The following is a 21,290-nucleotide window of genomic DNA, read 5'->3' on the forward strand; positions in this document are numbered from 1 at the left end:
CCCAAATTCATGTTTACTCTCTCCTCCTCCTGCCTGGAAGCAAGTTCCAGGAGGGGCACTGGGAAAGATTCCCCCATGGTATATAATCAGCCTCGATAGCCCTGTTGGAGACCAGAGCAAAGAGCCCTGAGTTGAAAGTCAAGAGACCTGAATTCAAATCCCTTCAGTTTCCTACCCATCTTTAGGCCTCGGTCTCCATGTCTGAAAGCAACAGGACTGAACTAGATCTGGGTGGTTCCCCATCTGTCATGAACTTACTTCTACAGGAATATAAAGCTTGAAGGCTCTTCTAGCAAACGAATTCCAGGCTTCCCCAGTTTTAGGCAATCCAAGCATCTGATAAGCAGAAGACCATCAGTACTACACCATTAAGCTGGTGTATTTCAGTCAAAATCAAAGACATCTGGCGTGAGTTACTCTGGACCATGTTATCAGAGGTGTCCATTTTTTTTGAAACACTGCAAATGACTATTAGACCCCCATTACAACTTTCATAGACCCCTCGGAGCTGAGGCTCCCAGGCTGGCAAGGACTAGAATAGATATTCTTCAAGGTCCCTTCAACTCTGGCATTCAGTGATTCCCCAAGTAACCAGAGTTCCAGCAAAGACAGGGCGATGGACCGCCGGGAAGCCAGAAGGCAGACAGCCAGAGTGCCCTGCAGCAACTCCACGGAAAAATCACAGTTCTTCAGCCAGGGCTGTGGGTAGCTCACAGGCAGAGACAGGTTGGTCAACAGTTCCAGACTGAAGATACCAGGTGGAGCTGGAAAGCCAAAGGGCCATTCTCATTTCTGCTGAGCCCTGGGAGAGCTGCTGGCACCACTGTGTTTTACCACAAAAGGCAGAGAGACCTAGAGAGGTCCAACAAGAAGTCTCAGAAGAACGGACGAAACTGACCCTTTTCCTTCTCTCTCCCAAACTCTTTCTCTCTGGCACTAGAAATCAAGCAGGGATAAGAAAAATAATTAGCAGATATCTTTTTCCATGGACCCTGCAAGACAAAACAACTAGCCAGAGCCTGCATTCACTGCCCAACTCCACAGTTAGAGTATGTGATACTGGGCAGGTCATCGAATCTCTCTGAGCCTTGTTTATTCATATGTAAAAGGCAATGATAATAAGAATGCCACCTGGCAGGGGTTTTATTAGATGATAGATGTGGAAATGTTTTTTAAACCCTAAAGATGTTTATAAAGGGCAAACAGCATTAGCATGGAATACCTGGCTAAGAGGTTTGAACTTTGCTTTAGAAAGAACATGAGCTCTGGCACACAGACTTTCCTACTCCCTTTGCTAATGCAGGCAAATGTATTCTTCATTCACTGACCTCTGCTGGTTATGTCCAGCAAAAGCTCAACCTGAGTACTTCCAGAGCCCTGGTGATACAGCTCAAATCCACCAGCCACTCCTTGGAAATGCTGTTCTACTCTGTACTATAAGGCCACTATGAGTCAGAATCAACTCCACCCTTGGTTAAAGGCTCGGACTATGGAGCCCAGAATTCTGTGTTGAACAGAAGCATCACTGGGAAGGCTTGTTTGCCTTTCCTTGTTCCACAGTCAAGAGGTCAGGGACATACTCAAACACATCTTCTTTATCTTAAGCAATGCATAGGATCAACCTTGGTTTTATCTAAATCCTTCCAGAGCCTGCTTTTTCCCTGAGACTACGACTTGGGGATAATTAATGGGCTTCTTAAGTTTAGCAGGTACTTTATAAAGTAGCACTTCTAATTACATTTACTAGCTTTCAAACTGTAAGGGAGGTACTGCACTTGTATTCTAGAACACTGGGAGCTGGTGAACAAGATCAGACTGCCAGGGCATTTATCAAACAAACATCCCCAGAACAACATGGGTAAGAGCTACAACTTATATGGAGAGAGGACACACCTACAGAAGAAGTCTAGCTGGCACGCACGGGAACTCTACATAAATGGGAATAATTCCCTAGTCCACTATTTACTAGTCGTATGACCTTGGGCAAAATACCTAACTGCTGTAGATGGAGTCGATGATAATAACCAAAAAAACCAAACCCAGTGCATTTAAGTCTGACTCACAGCAATCCTACAGGACAGAGTAGAACTGCCCCACGGCTGTAATCTTTATGGCAGCAGACTGCCACATAATTCTCCTGCGGAACAGAGTGGCTGGTGTGTTCGAACCACCGACCTTCTGGTTAGCAGCTGAGAGATTAACCACTGTGCCACCAGAGTTCTTTTTTTTGTGTGATAATAGTAGTTATCATTGATGATAATATAAGCGTTAAACAATAGTATGTACAGGGCTTGCACACAGTTGTTAGTTGCTGTGGAGTTGATTCCGACTCTTGGCAACGCCATGTGTGCTGAGTAAAATTGCTCCATAGGGTTTTCAAGGCTGTTAACTTTTGGAAGCAGATCTTCCGAAGTGCCTCTGGATGGGTTCATACCACCAACCTTTTGGCTAGTAGTTGAGCACCTAACCGTTTGCGCTACCCAGGGACTCCTTTGCACATAGCAGGAACAATAATAACTGATGACTATTATTATTGTCATTACCAAAAAGGCCTTGACAATGAATGCTTATGCCTTCCTTCATTTATTCATTCAAACACCTGAATGCCTTCAGAAAGGACTGTCTACATCATCAGTATAAGGTAAGACAAGCATCTAAGGTTAAGACCCACACTTGATAGCCAGTTCCTTAAGAAAACTTTTAGACTGTGTACTTCACAGTTGTTCATCTTTGTATCCCCAGGGCATAGCACACTGCTGGACACATAACACGCTATTTTTTTTTTAATTGATTGGATGGTAACTTACAGATTCAGCTTAAATTGCTAAGGTGAATGTCCTATATTAGTTCCCCACCTTATGAACCACCTCTCTACCTTGTTACAAGTTTCAGCCCTATTTATCTTTTTCTCAAAGACCATTAGCTTCTCTATAATAGGATCCATATAATAACTCCAATACCTCAACATGGCTTAGCAAAGTGATCTGTACACAGTAGGTACTAAAAACCAAAAAAAAATGTGCTGAGTGAATGCTGTTCCTGTACTATGCCCAAATAAACGACCACATTTTAATCTGAAAAAACACCCAAATCTCTGAAAACATGGGGGGTGCAGAGAGTACATTAGCCCTGGTGGCACAGTGGTTAAAAGCTCGACTGCTAATCAAAAGGTCAGCAGTTTGAATCCACCAGCAGCTCCATGGAAACCCTATGGGGGAAGTCCGACTCTGTCCAACAGGGTCACTGAGTTGGAATCGACTTGACAGCAACGGGTTTTGGTTTATTAAGAACTCCCTGGAATACGGGCATGAAGAAAAACTAAGTCTCTAAGGAACTTAGACACCTTCATTTCACGAGACCAAATTAGTAGGTACAACGAAAGTGGAGTCACCTATGTTCTCTACAAAGCCACTGGAATATGTCTTTATAGATATTTAGAAAGTCTATTTCATGTCTTAACTATTTAAGAGTTCCCTAACTTCATTTTAGAGTCCCTGAGTGGTACAAATGGTTAATGCACTCAGCTGCTAACCGAAAGGTTAGAAGTTTGAGTCTACCCAGAGGTGCCTCAGAAGAAAGGCCTGGCAATCTACTTCCAAAAAAACCAGCTACTGAAAATCCTATGGAGCACTGTTCCACTGACACACATGGGGTCACCATGAGCCAGAATCGACTAGACAGCAACTGGTAACTCCGTTTTACTTGGTGGCCATTTGACCTTGGAGATCAATCACTTCATCACTCTTAGCCTTAATTTTCTCCTTTGTCAAACAGAGATAATAACTGTCCCTCTTTCACAGAGCTGGTGTGAGGGTTAAATGTGATTACACATACCAATTTCCTACACTAAGCCTAGCAAAGAGGTCAGTAAATGGGCAGACTTGCCTACTCCACACCGTCACCTAAGATCAAGTGCTGGTCTGACATTAAACAACCAAGTAAACCTTCGTTTATCATGCTAGACTCTCCCTCTTCCATGAAGCCCTAAGTATTCCCCACTCTGAGCCTTTAAATGGAAAGTCCCTCCTGCTACCTCTCACATGGCAGTCCTGGAATGCCTGCCTGCTCCCTTCCCAGGAAAGCCCTGTCTTCCAGTCACTTACTCATGACTTCCAAACTGTCATGAATAAAATGGCACATGTTAGTGTGCTCTGGTTCCTGGATAAGCAAAACACTGGCTTTGTGCTTAGAAAACACTCACACACCAGGATGAAGCCTTGGCAGAACACCAACTGATCCATTCCAGCTTCCCAAAGGCAGCCACTCACTGCATGCCAGGCAAACCACGACTCTCACAATCATGTGGGGCCCTTCGCCCCTACAGGTGGAGCCCATAGGTAAACACTTCATCTCTTCTTACCATGGATTTCTGACCCATATCCTAGAGTGCTGATCACAGAGAAATTTAAATGAAAACACCAACATCTGTGCATCACTCTTTGCCAACAGAACATAGCAAAAGGGAGAAAGTGGGTTAATTTGGGGTTCCAAGCTCAGAGATATAATAGTTCTGAGTTGAGAATTATTTATGTTAATTAGGAATCCAAAGAAAAGAAAAGCTCACATACATGCAGGGAGGCACTTAATTACTAGAACCAGGAAGAGTTTTAAAAAAGAGAATTCCAAGCTTCGCAAATTAATTCCCATTTCTGAGTCTCCACATCACCAAAAAGTACCCAAAAGTTTTATTCCTAAGAATAACCACAAAATAACACAGCAGTGTTCATGAAGTTTCCAAGCGTCTCATTTGCGAAGCACATGCCAACAAGACTGTGTCGTTTACACAAAACTTTTCCTTGTATTTTTGGGGCAATAACCTTAAGCCCTATATTTTCTGAGAATTGAATTCAAAATCTACTTAAGATATAAGATATTTATAACAATGTACTCCTCCTCGATATGCAAACTTGGGGGAAAGAGGAGAATAAAAATTTAACTGTAGTTAATTAGGTGCCCTGGTGGCACAGTGGTTAAAGCGCTTAGCTGGCTAATCAAAAGGTGGGCAGTTCGAACCCACCAGCCGCTCCGTGGGAGAAAGATGTGCCAGTCTGCTTCCATAAAGATTTACAGCCTTGGAAACCCGATGGGGCAGTTCTACTCTGTACTACAGGGCCGCTATAAGTTGGAATAGACTCGACGGCAGGAGGTAATAGTTAATATCCATCAATAAGAAACTAAAAGATACACTTCACATTTATGCAAAAGGCAACCACTCAATGAGTCCAACCTCATGAAATATGATTCAAAAGCTGAAAGATGCAGACTACGGACAGTGACTTCCTGACCAGTACTGTACTCAAATTTAGAAAAAATTACCGTGGCATCCTGAATGAAATACTATTATTATATTCTTGAGAACATGTCATCAAAGTACTCTAACATGACATTTTTGAACTTCTAGCCGGTTCACTTCCTTCTCAAGTTCACAGGTGACCACACCTTCATGGCAGAATCTATACTATTCCTCACAAAATAGGTTAACTGTTGCATTCACTTTCAAATTTAGTCACCGTAAACCAAGATCAACAGCAGCTGTATGGAATCTAACACTAACCCAACCCTGTGGTGTGCTGCAAAATATGCACACATACCCCTACCAACTACTTGCCTTATCATACCCTGCACAAACAGAATACAGTAACACTATCTGCATGTGCAGAAAGGGAAAGTTAAAATAACTGACAGCTCTATTAGCACGCACAGAACTTATTTAAAAGGAAAACAACCAGTCTAGTCAATGCCACATTCTTTAGACATATATACAATTAGCAAAAAAAAAGGATGCAAAATGCTCCTATATCAGCATGTTCCAATTTATCATAATTAAGCGAAGGACGGACCCATCATGGGGTTGAATGCCTGGCAACTCAAATTTAATTTCAGACACTAAACGTCAGGCTAGTGCAACAGCCTGGCAATTCATAAAGCCAAAAAAAGAACCATTTACCTCTGGCTTTCAAACAAACCTAGTTAGGAGGTACTTCTCCATCCATTTAAAAATTCAGTTCAATTACCCAACTCTGGCTCCACAGAGAACTCCAGAAGCGCCCCCAATTGAGAATGAAATGTTCAGACTAATTCATAGCACTTTGCAGGCAGGATGGCACCTGGCACTAACAGAAGACTCTCCCCTCCTAAAAATTAGGACTCCCGTGTTTGGAATACCTCCTCTGCATGTAATCCTGCCCGACGAGAATCCAAGGCTGTGTGAAGAGCAGTCTGCCCACAGAAGCCCAAGCTTTCCAATAATAGTGGACCGGCCATCATGAGCTTAAATGAGAAAAGCACTCCCCAAACCTGAGATACACCAACAACAAGATAATCCACTCAGGGAAAACCATCTCCTTCCTAAGTTCCACCTACTGCTTTTTTTTTCAGTTGAAATAGGTTTGGCTTGTTTGGAGGGGAGTAGTGCTATATGGCACTTAGAGATGGAGCTGTGCTCCAGGGCAAATGTCCTTTTTTTATTCTAGCTCCAACTCGGCAGCCTACCGGTTCCCCCTTATCCATCCAGCCGTATCACGAATTCACTTAAAATACTAAAAGAAATGGCCTTGCCTTTGGCCCTCTCCCTGGAGCCCCCCAACGCCTTCCAAGGGGGCTAGTTAAAAAGGAGCTGTTCTTTCTGCAACCTAGGGCCTCCCTTCTCTGGTCTGGTCAGCTCTAACAGACAGCATCAGCCTGCGGTCTCCCTAGCAGGTCCTGCTGGCGCAGCAATCCTGAGCGCCGGGTGGGGACCTATCTGCACAGACCTCTCTTTCCACCCAGGCTTTAGCCACTGGAGCCCAGAGGGGAAGAATCCCGCGGTGGAAGCAGTCCCAACCAAGTTCCCTCTGATTCTTTTGGGATTTTTCCACCGGCCCTTGCCTCTGCAGCAAAGCCTCCCTGGTCCAGCAGGGCCCAGGAGAGATGCATTCATTCCCCATCTCCCAGTCCCTTGCTGGTGACCTTGGCCACACTGCTACGCCTCTCTGCCCTCGGTGGCCGGACACCACCCACTTCGCGGGTTACGAGAGGGTCACAATTATGTGGAAAACGCCCAGCAAACTGCCGGCACACAGGAAGAGGACTTCCCTCTTCTGCCTTCCACGGTGTTCAGAGCTCGCCCCGTCCTCTCTCTACCTCCAGTCGCTGAGGTCGGGGTCCGGCCTTTAAATCCGCAGAAGCCCGGGAAGGACGAGCAAACCGAGCAAGAGCTCGCACGTCTCAGGACCCCCACTGCCCACTGGCCTGGTTGCGGGGGACTCCCTCAGGGGGTGTGGTCCCCCAGCCCCAAGAGCCCCTTCCTCCCCAGCTCAGGAATCCAGACAGTCCCACTCCGAGGCAGCGGAGTATCCCCGCGGGCGGGCCGGGGGCGCGGCGCAACCTACCTCCTCCAGCAGCGTGACGGTGTTCCTGCAGTTGTGCAGCCGCGTGGTGAAGCTGGACGTGGTGGGCGAGTTGTAGTCCTCGGTGGTCTCGGCGATGAACTCGGACACGGAGATCTGGTCCGGCATCCTGCCGAGGGGGGCGAGACACAAGCGGAGGCGGGGGTGAGGCGGCGCAGGCTCCCGGGGCCGCGGCCGCCCGGCGGCTCATGAACGCCCGCGCAGCCCGCCTCCAGCTCCCGCTGCCGGCCTGGCGCAGCTCCTTCCCCGGCGGCGGCTGCGCTCAGCGCGGAGCCTTCAAACTCCGAGCGCGGCGCGAGGCAGGGGGCTCTCGATGACCCGCCTCTCAATGCTCATTCCGGCGGCGCGGCGACTGCGGCTCCTCAGTAGCGGGGGAGGGGACGCGGCGGTAGTGGAGTTCGCGCAAGGATCGGGCAGGCGCAGGGGCGTCCGGGGCGGAGGGCTCAGGGCGGCCAGCACTGCCTCCAGAGACGCTCTGACAGGCGGCAGCAAGGGCCCGACTGACTGAGCGCTTCTCACTCGGCGGGCGGGGCTCCCGATACAGTCACGAGAACAAACAAGGAAGCGCTCTGCGCACGCGCGCCGCCCCCCCTCCACCGCCCGCGCACCGCCCCCAGCGCGACCTGGCCACGCCCCCACCGCCCGCGCACCGCCCCCAGCACCGGCCCCGGCCCAGCCGCGAGCTGTAGGGCCATGTTCCGACACGGGCGTCCGGGTTGAGTACTGTGCGCGCAGCTCGCGGGGCTCTGGAAGCCCCATCCCCGTGGCCGCCCCCGGAGCGGTTACTTCAGCGAGCTCCTTACGCGAGCGTTTTGTAAGAAGGGTGACCAAAAAAGTTGTACGTGTTCTTTTTTAGTCCCGTGTGGGTGCAGGAAGCGAGGCCAGGAGAGCCGCCTCCTGCTGCGCGGGCGCCGGCCGAGCCGAGGGTGCGCAGGACTCGGAACCCGCGGGCCGCCGGCTCCAGCCTTACTCGCCTGCCCGCTCCCCTCACCCCTCCGTCCGCTGGGCGCGCGCCGCTGCAGGCAAGCTAGTTCTGAGCAGTTTACTTAGGTCTCTAAACTGCTAAGTGAAGACGAACGAAAAGTTTTTGGGGTCTTTTTTTTTTTTTTTTTTGCAATTTTATAATCTTTCACTGGCACTTTTTTTTTTAAAATCCGGAGGAAAGACGAGGACTACGGAGTGTAAATGGCATCTCCCGAGGTGCAAATGGTGTCCAACGCTAAGCAGATGCTAGACAAATTTCAGCGGAAAAAGTACCAACATATCGCTCATCCCTCGGCCGGGCAGATGGCTATGTTTTAACTAGCTCAATCGACTCCTAAGAATCCATTTAATTTCTCACCGCTGACTACTAATGAAATTGGTTTTACAAAGATTCCCTCTGTCAGTGGGAATCGCTGCAGAAGGACTGAATGGCTCTTGTATTTGGAGCCAATGGGAGCTGTCCTTAGTCGCTCATCTCCCAAATGCGCCTCCTCAGGGCAGAAGGCTGCCCCTGGGGCCTCCCCCAGGATTGAGCTCCTGCCATCTTGTGTGGTTAAGTGTTCTCCGGTCCTTAGCCCCAACTACAATGGTGTGCCCCCAAGGCAGGGATCTTGTCTTGCACTGGGCTTGGCACAGAGAAGTAGCCCAATGGTTGTTCAATCAAAATGCATCACCACATATTTACTAATCATCTACTATACACCCTGGGGATACAGTAGTGACTATGTCTTGGTTCTCAAAGAGCTTATCCTCTGCTAGGGAAACAGCAAATATAAAATACAAAGCACAGTAAGGGGACAGTGGTGGTTCAGTGGATAGACTTTTCACTTTAATGTGGGAAACCCTGGTTGGATTCCCAGCTAATGCATCTCATGTGCAGCTACCACCCCTCTGTCAGTGGAGGTTTGTGTGTTGCTATGCCGAACAGGTTTCGGTGGAGGTTCCAGACTAAGATGGACTAGGAAGAAAGGCTTAGTGATCTACTTCCAAAAATCAGCCAGTGAAAACCCTGTGGAGCACAATGGTCTGGTCCTAGCTACAGCCAATCACAGCACAGGACTGGGCAGCAAGGGTTTTGTTCACAGTTAAGAAGGGGCAGTAAAGTGACAGAGGAGTTGGAATTATAAAGGATGTTCAGAGAAGGACTCTCTGACAAGGTGACATCTTGAAACAGAGAAGAGAGTAAGGGGAGTGAACGCATAGATGCCCTGTTGGCTAGGGGATCTTGGCCCTCAGTTGCCTCAGGTGAAAATGAAAGATAAGGGCACCAATCCCATCAGGCTGTTATGCGAGTTAATGGTAATGGATGAGAAGCCACTTTGTGCACAGGTTAAGTTAGTATGAAACATGAGATGTTCTATCTCCCTGAGTGGCTGCACTGAACCTGTGCTGTGTCTCCAAACACATTCCCATCAGGGTCCTCCAAGGGACCATGCTTCAGGTGGGCAAGGGCTTCAGCTAACTATACAAGGAATTCTGGAAGGGAATGGACATGAATGAATACTCTTTCCTGGCAAAGTGAAGTGTTGAGAAATCAACTTTGAGAGGCATTCTTAAAAAGTAATAAATCAGCACCCACTTTTTCCTCATTAGCACTTCAAAAGTTTGGGAAACAAGTTTGTGGTTCTGGGGAGATAGCCAGAAAGAGATAGCAGAGTTGAAGACCTGGACCTGGAGGTCTCTTGCTAGTGTGCGGGGATCAACAGATCACGGGCTTTTGGGATTATGAGCCCCCAGGAGAAAATCCTCTTTTTCTGTGTACTAACTAGGCCACCCTGTATCTGGAAAGCTCTGTGACTTTGAGCAAATATGACACCTGCTAGCTTAGGTTTGGAGTCTCTGGATGGTGCAAATGGTTAATGAGCTGGCTGTGACATGAATGGGTCTTTGAGTCCACCCAGAAGTACCTCAGAAGAAAGAAAGGCCTGGCAATCTACTTCCAAAAAAGCAGCCACTGAAAAGCCTATGGAGCACAGTTCTCTTCTGACACACGTGGAATCATCATGATTTAGAATTGACTCAATGGCAACTGGTAGCTTGGGCTAATTGCTTAAGTTCTTTGAGCCTCAGTAACCCCAGGCTACCCTAGCCCTTAAACTTCCTCCGCTCCAAGCAGGTCTTCCTCTAGGCTGGAAATAAATTTAGACTTTGCTTTTTCATTTATTCTATTCTTTCCTCTATTCCAAGGCATTATCTAACACCTGTCACCTCCACTGAGCTGAAAGCTCCTTCCCTCCTCCATAAGGCCTGGCATATAATGAACGCTCAATAAATGTGTGTTGATACAAAAAGCTTAGAGTCAGTGAATAATTGCCTCCATTCCAGGATGCCAGGGTCCCAGAGCTCGCTCTAGTAATAACTGATGCTGTCATCTTGTGCATTGGTGCTATCACTTGTAAAATGAAGGGCTGGATGTGTCAAGATGACCACAGAGATCCCCCCTACCCCCTGGCAGAAGCTGAGTCTGTGTATACGCTCAGCTCTGCAGATGCAAGGAATAAAGATTATTACAATGGACTAGGCAAATGGAAAGGAGCCCTGGTTGGTGCAGTGGTCACCAGCTGCTCTGCGCGAGAAAGATGTGGCAGTCTGCTTCCATAAAGATTTACAGCCTTGGAAACCCAATGGGGCAGTCCTATTCTGTCCTATAGGGTCACTATGAGGTGGAATCATCTTGACCAAAACCAGTTAGGCAAATGGGCAATGCTAAACAGCCAGGGATTTTTTTCTTGACTAAATCTACCAAAGCCCAAACTGCTGCCATCAATTGCTGTTTCAGTTTCATTTGAAGATTATGTTATGTATCTGCTCCTCCCCCCTCTCCTTCGGCCAAGAAAGGAATCTGTGAACAATAAGATATTGTGCCCTGGTAAGTGTATACCTCCTCAGACTTGGTCTGCAATTAGAAATTTCAAAGGTTCACACCTCTACCCACCATTTCTGGGGTTCATAGGCACATAATCCTCTTTAAATTTGAAACCATGCCCCAGTGCAAACCATCTGCACCTCTCATTTTCTCAAATGCCCTGAAAACTATTCCTGGATATCAGAAAATGAACAGAGTCTGACATGGGCAAAACTTAAATGCTGGATGATTTCTTTCTGTGGAGCTGCTCAGAAATATCCATCATCCTTTCTGGAGCCAGGAAGAATACATATGCAAACATACATATACTTGCGCACGCTAGGCTTTATATAAAGCAAGCATCATCTTTGTTATTATAATCCCCGTTGAAGACTGTTCAGCACCCTATGCTCCTCCTGCCTGGTCCTTACTGTGAGTACTGCTGGCTGGGCCCCGGGTAGAACGGGAAGATAGATAATATGCCTTGTATTATGCGGATCTGGGTTTGAATCTCTACTCTGACACTTAGTAGTCTTGTTTTCTCATCTGCAAAATTAGAGTAATAATAAAACTACGTTAGAAGCTGTTATGTGAAATGAAATGAGAAGATGTGGACCTAACAGTTGACGCAGAGGGAATACTCAACCAAAGCTCGTTCCCTTTGGACTCTCTTTTTATGTGACATGTGACTATAAATACATCTCCTTCCACTCCATGACTCAGGTATCTCTAAATTAGTCACCTGTTGGAGGAAAGAAGAGGGAGAGCCTGCACAGTAATTCCCAAAATCTGGGAACTCAGATATGGGGATAGTCGTCAGAAAACCAAAAACCCACTGCCATTGAGTTGATTCCAACTCACAGTGAGCCCGTAGGACCGGGTAGAACTGCCCCATTGGGTTTCCAAGGCTGTAAATCTTTACAGAAGCAGACTGCCACATCCTTCTCCCGAATGCCGTATCTTTCTCCCTTGGAGCGGCTACTGCGTTCGAACCACTAACCTTTTGGTTAGCAGCTGAGTGCTTTAACCACTGTGCCACGAGGACTCCTTCATAGCCTTCAGATACCTCGCTTATTCTGCTTAAGTATCCTTTGTGAGCCCAGATCCCTTAGTGATGGTGGATACTAGAGTCCACTAGGATGAATACCAATTGGGATCAGAAGTGAGTTGAGACTATAAAATAATGAGCCTGTTTTCACCGAAGGCAGTTCCCGTAAAACAGGAGATTCTAGCAGGGCAGCTTCTAGAAGACAGAACAGGGCATTGATTTTGCAGAAACATGAGTTATGGGCTGATTCTCAAATCACAAAGACTTTGGTTCACATCCCTAACATGTAGCAGCTATCTAGCCTTGTTAAAGTAATTGACTTCCCTGAGCCACAGCTTCCACGTATGCAAAATGGGGCAATGACAGTACCTATGCCTTAGTGTTCTGAGGATTTAGTGCCATTAGGCACGTAAAGTGCTTAGCTGTGTCTGGGACATCATTAAATGGACAACATTTTTCAGGCATTATTATGGGAATTTTGAAAACCTCATCTAGAGATATAAATTCTGATATTCCTAAAAAAAAACAAAACCAAGACCTATACCCCAGACCCTTTGTTAAGTAGTACAGAATTCTGAACACACATACCACTATTCAAACCTTACAACAACTCTGTGTTGTTGTTTGTTGTTAAGTGCTGTCGAGTCAGTTCTGACTCATAGCAACCCTATGCACCACAGAACAAAATATTGCCTGGTCCTGCGCCATGCTCACAATTGTTGTTATGCTTGAGCCCATTGTTGCAGCCACTGTGTCAATCCATCTCGTTGAGGGTCTTCTTCTTTTTCGCTGACCCTCTCTTTACCAAGCAACAACTCTATGAGGTAAGTATAAGAAGCCCATACTTACCAGAGAGAAACCTGAGACTGGTGGGGTATGAGCTACTACTTTCTGAGCCCCTATCCTAAGCCAGGGAGTCCCTGGATGGTGCAAACAGCTAACAAGATTGGCTGCTAACTGAAAGGTTGGAGGTTCGAGTCTGCCCAGAAGCTCCTCAGAGGAAAAGCCTGGTGACCTACGTCCAAAAAATCAGCCACTGAAAACCCTATAGAGACAGTACTATTCTGATACACAGGGGGTCAACATGAGTCAGAACTGACTCAACAGCAACTGGCTAATCCCGGGCCAGAGACGGCGGTGGTGGTTAGATACGCAGCGGCTGAATTCACTCCCATACCTGTCCTGAGATGCGAGTATTACAATAATGGAAACGGAGACACAAAGAGATCACACTGTATGCTACTGTCCCTGGCTCTGGAAGACTCTAACTCTAGTGCTTTTTCCACTGCTTGAAATAGTGGTCTCTTTACTGTACCTCATATAGCGCTACTTTGTTAAATCCAGGATTTTTCCCAACCCAGGCAACCAAAGAAAGTATCTTATATATTTATTTCACCTGATAACTTAAGCACTCCTTTTCTACCATCTAAATGAAGAGGTAGAGGAAAGGAAAGGCTGCAGGGGGCCGGAGGAGGGAGGGATATATATGATTTCACTTGGGTTTTACAGTTAGGTCATGTTGCCATATCTACATCAGCTAAAGACTGCTTTTTCCACGTTCATGAGTGCTTCACAAGTGCACTCACGCAATTTCGTGTTAAAAAAAAAAGCCTATTCTACTCCCAAATGTACTTAATTTAAATACTTCAAATAAAACCACTAGAGTTTTCTCAGTAAGTAAAGAGGAGAACATGGTTTGTTTGGAGACAAAAACCACCTTCTGCTCTACCTCCTTGTTTCCTGGCTGTTCCTTCTGATAGAGATAGGAGGAAAGGTCAGGCAGAAGGCTGGGAACCAGAAGACACGTAGTGTAAATATCAATGAATGAATGCAGGAATACAATTCTGCGCCGTCCTGTAAGAGAATAACAATGTTAGCTAAAAACTGTTGGTGTTGATCATATGTCCTACAGTTTTGAGTCAGTGCAGGCACCACCTGACTCACTACACACAGCAACCCTATAACATAGGTATATGACTATCTCCATTTTATACATGGGAGAATCCTGAAGCTTAGAGGCCACCTTGCCCAGGAGTGGAGCAAGGATTGAGCAGTCTGACTTCATCACCCCAGCGTTTCACCACCCAGCACTATAATGCTCATCAAAGACAAAGGGTCCACAGCCCCAGAATAATTCTTCTGTTGGAGCCTTTCAAGTTATCTCTTTTCCTCCTGGAGGACTCAGACAAGCCCAATCCAAATGCAAGCTTGACTGGTCTGGGAAACACTCCCTTTTCCCTATTTGTCCAGTTGGAATTAATCTTTACGTGGATGTCAGTGGTCTAGCCTTTCTCACTTTGCCATAAGCAAACTGGAGGATGCTGGCACCAGCTGGAAGGACTTCATACATCCACTTATGCATGCATGGAGAAACTGAGAGCTTCTCTAACATCAAACAGCTCTGTCAGAGGCACGGCTTGGCTCAGATACTCCTATTGAGTTCCCTGCACTACAAAGTTCCCGGATTATCATTTTCTGAGGGCACAGACGAAATCATATCCATCTCTGTATCACTCACATCATCCCAGGAACTCAGGAAACAACAGGAGATTCCTGGTGCCCCAGGCTTGACATTTTACAAGCAAGATCTCCTGAAATCTCCAGCAATCCAGGAAAGCAGTATGTTTTCCGCTGAGGAAACTCAGAGACATGCAGTCTACTCAAGGTCAACAGTTAATAAGCGGAGTGCTGGTATTCAGAGTCAGTCTGAATCCAAAGTCTTCCAGCTTTTTCTTCCCCATGAAAAGCACTGCCTAATACAAGCCCCCATGCGCCCTAATAAACGCGTTTTGAACTGAACTGGCTCCCTTTTATGGGCCACATCATTTCTAACATAAGGAAAACAACCTCCAGTGAAGAAAAATTGTGGTGTTATATGGGATCCCTAAAAACTTGCAATCTCTAAGAGTGATGGATTTTAAATCTCAGTTTATTTCCCAAAAAGAAACATTCACTTGAAAAAATGAGAAAAACCTACAGAACACTCAGCTTTCTCTTTTTCTGTGATGAAATTATCTTGTTTTAAATTTAAGTGATCAGTTAGTCCTCGCCCCTTCCACGCTGCCTCAAGAATGAGAACATGCCTCTTTCACATGGCACCATTTTCCAACTACTTCTATTTCTCAACTAGACTGTGAACTCCTTAAAAGCAGGGTGTTTTCTAATTACTTAAGAGATACTCGTGGAATAGATGGAGGGAAGAAGGGAAGAATAAATGAATGAATGAAGCAACAAATGTTGACAGAGAATGGAATCCTGGTTCTTAGAGTCACTTCCATTATCTTATATTATCATAAACTCTCAGAGACAGAAAGAATTTCAAGGATAATGTGGTTTCCAATCCTTCCATTTTTCCAATGAGGAAACTGATTTCAAAGAGCTCAGGTGATTTGCCCAGCATTCTTTGGCAGATTTGTGGGGAAGGAGGGGTAGAACCCAGGTATCCTGGTTCCCAAAGATTTTCCCACTCCTCCATCTTTCCCAATTACTGTTTCAAGGAGAGGATTAAAGACCTTCTCTTTCGGGAAACATTTGAAACTCCCATCTAAGAACAAATTATGTTGGTGTCTGCATCATGGCTTCATGATTATTAGACATTTGCCTAATAATTAAAACATGTAACAGTGTAAAATATGGCACACAATCACTTTAATGATCCCCTTGATTCTGAGGAAGACGACTGTGCCCCAAAGTACTCACCTCCTGTTTTCATCTCTCATCTCTGTTTTCTCACCCTACCCCCATACATACCCTCTTTCTTTTCTTTCCTGCTCTCCAAAGCTAATAATGTAAGGTGAGGAGCTTGAGGGCAACCAATGCCATTCAAAGTTCCCGCCCTTCCACCCCTGCCCTTCCTTATGAGCTAATTTATAAAAGCTAATAAGTCAATAGAAAGAAGAAGAAAGAGGGAACAAAGGTTTTGTGATCTGAACGCTGGGATCATTTGACATACTCTTGTAAGCTATCCATCCCCCCCACCTGCACTCCAACCCAAGGCAGCCCTAGAGCATATAAAGAGTACAGGCCAGATCTCTCCCTTTGCCAAGGCCACTGTGCTGTCATGATTGACAAAGCTCTTTTCCCCTTGATCATTTTCAGAAATGAGACCATCGTCTCCTGAGTCCCTGAGGCCAATCTCCAGTCGGTGCAGAAATATTAGGTTGGAACCAGTCCGTTCAGTTCTATTCCACAAACAGTAATTATGCAGCTCTACAGCCTTTCTAGTGGTTAAGAGTGGGCGATCTGGTTTCAGATTACCTGGGTTCAAACCCCAGCTCTGCCCCTCCATGGTGTTTGTGACCGCAGGCAAGTTACATAACTTCAGTTTTTTTCATTTTAAAATGAAGATAATGATAAGACCTCTCTCATAAGGTTGTTGTAAGGTTTATGTAAAATAATCCATGCAAGATGCTTAGCACAGTGCTTGGTATGTAGTAAGTGGTCCATAAATGTTAGCTACTAATATCACTGGAGCCCTGGTGGCATAGTGGTTAAGACCTCAGCTGCTAACTAAAAGGTTGACAGTTCAAACCCACCAGCTGCTCCTTGGAAACCCTATGGGACAGCTCTACTCTGTCCTGTAGGGTCCCTATGAGTCGGAATCAACTCAACGGCAATGGTTTGTTTGTTTTGTTTTGTTTTTAGTATCATTAGAAGGCAGTGGTGGCAGCAGCAGAATGTTCACCTTCCATGCAGGAGATCTGGGTTCAATACCCTCAAGCATAGCCACTACTTATCTTGTCAGTGGAGACGTGCGTATTGCTGTGATGCTGAACAGGGTTCAGCAGAGCTTCCAGACTAAGACAGACTAGGAAGAAAGGCCTGGGGATTTACTTCCAAAACAGAGCCAATGGGTCACAATGGTCTGATCCCATTGTGCGTGATCTGGGGCCAACTGCACGGCAGCTCAGAACAACAACTAATATCATTATCTGTGTTCTAAAAAGATAACTATATTAGACATTAGGAACCAAAAAGATACATGAAGACATAGTCTCTGTCCTGAAGGAGCCCACATCTAAGCAGAGATACACGTTTTCAGCACAACTGGTGAGCTGTCCAAAGAATTCAAACAGAAAATAAATGTGTATTTCAAAAATGCCACCTACAAATGTAAAGTCTAAGGAAAAAGGTCATTTTGAAGCATTGCTATCTCTCTGATTTGCCCAAAGCCTAGTCAGACCTATTTTTATGAACGCTTTCAAAGCTGTTGATCACCTCAAACACTACTCAAGAAGAAAACTTTGATATTGGTATCTATTTATGACATCAGCACTGAGATGCATGCAACACAGGGTATCAGCCAGGTTGGCTCCCTTTCCTCAGTCAAACCATTTCACTTCCCTTAGCGTCATTTTCCTTGTGGTTAAAAAGAGGTGCCTAGGGTACATGTGAAGATTATTGAAATGGCAAATGTTTTGTCACTTATCTATCCACCACAATTAAAAAAAAAAAAAAGAGAAGAAGAGCCTTTGGCAGAAGTCTCTGAAGGCCCAAGGTCAATATCAAAAAAACCAAACCCACTGCCTTCTAGTCGATTCTGACTCAGCAACCCTATAGGACAGAGTACAACTGCCCCATAGGGTTTCCAAGGCTATAAATCTTAACAGAAGCAGCTGTCACATCCTTCTCCCAGGGAGCCGAGAGGCTGGTGGGTTCAAACCCACGACCTTTCAGTTAGCAGCCAAGCACTTTAACCACTATGCCACCAGGATTCCTTCCCAGGGCAATAACATCCTGTAACTCAAAGAATTCTTTTATTTGACATCAGTGTGACCAGTGACCCCAAACACCAGAGGCCTCAGCTCTGCTTAAAGGTAAACCAGAAGTGTCAGGAGGTCATCAGTTCTAAGTTGGGGGCCCTTGTTAGGGGCACTCCATATTGTTATGAATCTGTCACAGTATTCAGTTGTTGCTTTTCAAAAATATGATTTCACCTGCAATGTATTTGAACCCATACAACTATGAGCTGTATTATAACAGACTTTTCCATAATTATGCGAAATGAAGGGAACTGCTCCATTTGAAAAAGGAAAATTGCCCACCCACGGCAGTCTTCTTCTTAACGTGTGCTATTTGGATAACATCCTTCTCAAACGCGAATGCTCCAAATCACACCAGGGGCTCTAATTAAAAAAAAAAAAACCTCTACAATTGCTAGCAATTCTTTTGACAGATGCTTCTAGCTTTGAGTCCTTGTTTTCTATTTTCTGTTTTTGTTTGTTTGTTTGTTTTTGAGAAATTGGTCTTTTTGCTCTAGCCTTAGCAGTTTTGAGGTATTTTGGAAAATAATTTATAAAACTGAAGGGTTTGAATGGACAGCAGAGAACTTACCACTGACTGGTCTCGAGATTATTATTTTCAATATCTTTTGCTTTCCTTTTGTGAATAAACTGCCTCTTTCTCTCAATACCTGAGTTTGGAAATGAACTTTTATTTACCCTCAGCTAATTTCTGCATCCTGAACTTATCAGCAGTTCACATAGACCTTGTAGGACATTGACTATATTTTTTGTCTGCCCTACATCCCTTTCTTTTAGCAACTACCCCCACTCACACACACACAAACACTCCATGCGAGTCTCCTTAGGCTGTCAATCATATGTCTCTGCCTTCCCAAGGAGAGGGCTGGACCCAGGCTGTCCAATCAGAGTATCCCAGGCTCCTGAATACAGCAGTGATTGGTACAGGGACCAACACTGAATTCCAACACAGCAAAGCAGAGTTCTCTATGGAGGACTGATATAGATGCCGGGGTAAAGAAGGATATCCTTTTCTCTAGAAAGTCTAGCTCAAAGGACTTAGAAAGCCTTCAGTTGCTGTGACCATCTTTGTTACATATGGAGAGTTCATCTAAGAATGAGATTAACAAAGAGACAGACATAAAGGGAGGAAGGGAGGAAAAAAGGGAAGAGGGGTGTCCCGGTAACATCATTTGAACCACTGGACCCACAGAATCTATCCCATGCCTGGTGCCAGTCCACCCCTTAGAACTCCCAAGTATGTAAGCAAATACATCTCTTTTTTAGGTTAAGCTGATCTGAGTTGGGTTTCTACTACTGAAACTAAACGAGCCCTGGCCAACCTTCTTGGATTCCAGTCCCATCTAGACCTTACCAGATGTGTTACCTTGGACAAGCTCACTGTCTCAGAGCCTCAGCTTCCCCATCTGTAAAATGGGGATAATAATATACACCTCATAGAACTGTTATGAAGAATAAATTAGATAATAAACATTACTTGGTGACTGCCATATAGTAACAGCTCAATAAATGGTAGCTATTCTTATTATCAGGAGCCCTGGTGGCTCAGTGGTTAAGCATTCTGCTGCTAACCAAAAGGTCAGTAGTTTGAATCCACCAGCTGTTCCTTGCAAATCCTATGGGACAGTTCTACTCTGTCCTATAGGGTCGCTATGAGTCGGAATCAACTCCATGGCAATGGGTTTATTCTTATTATCAAAGGAGCCCTGGTGGTGCAAACGGTTAAGCACTCAGCTGCTAACCAAAAGGTTGGCGATTCGAACATACCCAGCAGCTCCATGGAAGAAAGACCTGGTGCTCTGCTCCTATTACAGCCAAGATTACAAGATTACAGCCAAGAAAACCCTACAGGACAGCTCCACTCTGTCACATGAGGTCACTATGAGTCGAAATCCACCCCACGGCACCTAACAACAACAACATTCTTATTATCAGGGGAGTCCATTCATGATATAGTCCTAACACATACCTGCATTAAAAATCTGATTTTTTCAAACACTTCAAGAGACAGAGTAGCACGGGCGGGGGTCTGGGGACTATGCTTTCAGGGGACATCTAGGTCAACTGGCATAACAAAGCTTATTAAGAAAATGTTCTGCATCCTACTTTGGTGAGTGGTATCTGTGGTCTTAAAAGCTTGCAAGCAGCCATCTAAGATGCATCCATTGGTCCCAACCACCTGGAGTAAAGGAGAATGAAGAACACCAAAGACACAAGGAAAGTATTAGCCCTAGAGACAGAAAGGGCCACATACACCAGAGACTTCATCAGCCTGAGACCAGAAGAACTAGATAGTGCCCGGCTACCACCCATGACCACCCTGACAGGGGACACAACAGAGAGTCCCTGATGGAGCAGGAGAAAGGTGGGGTGCAGAACTCAAATTCTAGTAAAAAGACCAGACTTAATGGTCTGACCGAGACTGGAGGAACCTCAGAAAGCATGGCCCCTGGACTCTGTCAGCCCAGAACTAAAACAATTTCCGAGGCCAACTCTACAGACAAAGATTGGACTGGACTGTGAGACATAAAATGATACTCGTGAAGAGTGTGCTTCTTAGCTCAAGTAGATACACGAGGCTAAACCAGCAGCTTCTGTCCGGAGGTGAGATGGGAAGACAGAGAGGGTCAGGAGCTGGCTGAATGAACACGGGAAATCAGGGGCCGAAAGGAGGAGTGTGCTGTCAAGTATAGGGAGAGAAATTAGGGTCACAGAATATATGTATAAATTTTTGTATGCGAGACTAACTTGAAATGTAAACTTTCACTTAAACTACAACAATAAACAAAACAAAAAAAAAACCCTGATTTTTTAAAAATAAAAATCTGGTTAAAAAATAATTAAAAAAAAAAAAAAAAAAACTGCCAAGGAAACATTTGTTAAGTCTTGAAAGGAGCCTGACTATAACTCTTTGGGTAAGTGTAACCCTGAGGTTGCCCTGGACATGTGACAAGTGACAAGTGACTCAGGGGAATACATTCAAGAGAAGGGGCAAGAATGGAACTATCTCTAGACTTCTTTGGTCTGAGAGAAAAGTAAACCCTAATTACTAGTATTATTTGAGTTTTCATTTATATGCAGTTGAAACCTAATCCTAATTTATACACTGGGCCTATGAACATGCTGAACCAACCAAGAAAGTATGAAAACCGCTGTCTTAGTCATCTAGTGCTAGTACAACAGAAATACCACAAGTGGATGGCTTTAACAAAGAGAAATTTATTTCTTCACAGTAAAGTAGGCTAAAAGTCCAAATTCAGGGC

The 21,290-nt window shown here is 45.3% G+C and overlaps 1 protein-coding gene across 2 annotated transcripts in view; it reads right to left on the reverse strand.

Annotated features, from left to right (window-relative positions):
• Positions 1–21,290, reverse strand: part of ASAP1 (ArfGAP with SH3 domain, ankyrin repeat and PH domain 1) — a 312,941-nt gene that overhangs the window by 267,417 nt on the left and 24,234 nt on the right. Inside the window, exon 1 of one of the 2 annotated variants that reach the window (XM_023728200.1) lies at positions 7,371–7,511. In XM_023728200.1, the coding sequence (XP_023583968.1) occupies positions 7,371–7,496 (126 nt within the window). In that variant the 5' untranslated portion in view covers positions 7,497–7,511. Of the gene's footprint in view, positions 1–7,370; positions 7,512–21,290 lie in introns of those variants that run through there. The other variant, XM_023728199.1, reaches the window with a different exon arrangement.

Source organism: Trichechus manatus, unplaced genomic scaffold, assembly GCF_000243295.1.
Source record: "Trichechus manatus latirostris isolate Lorelei unplaced genomic scaffold, TriManLat1.0 scaffold00022, whole genome shotgun sequence".
NCBI classification, from domain to species: Eukaryota; Metazoa; Chordata; class Mammalia; order Sirenia; family Trichechidae; genus Trichechus; species Trichechus manatus.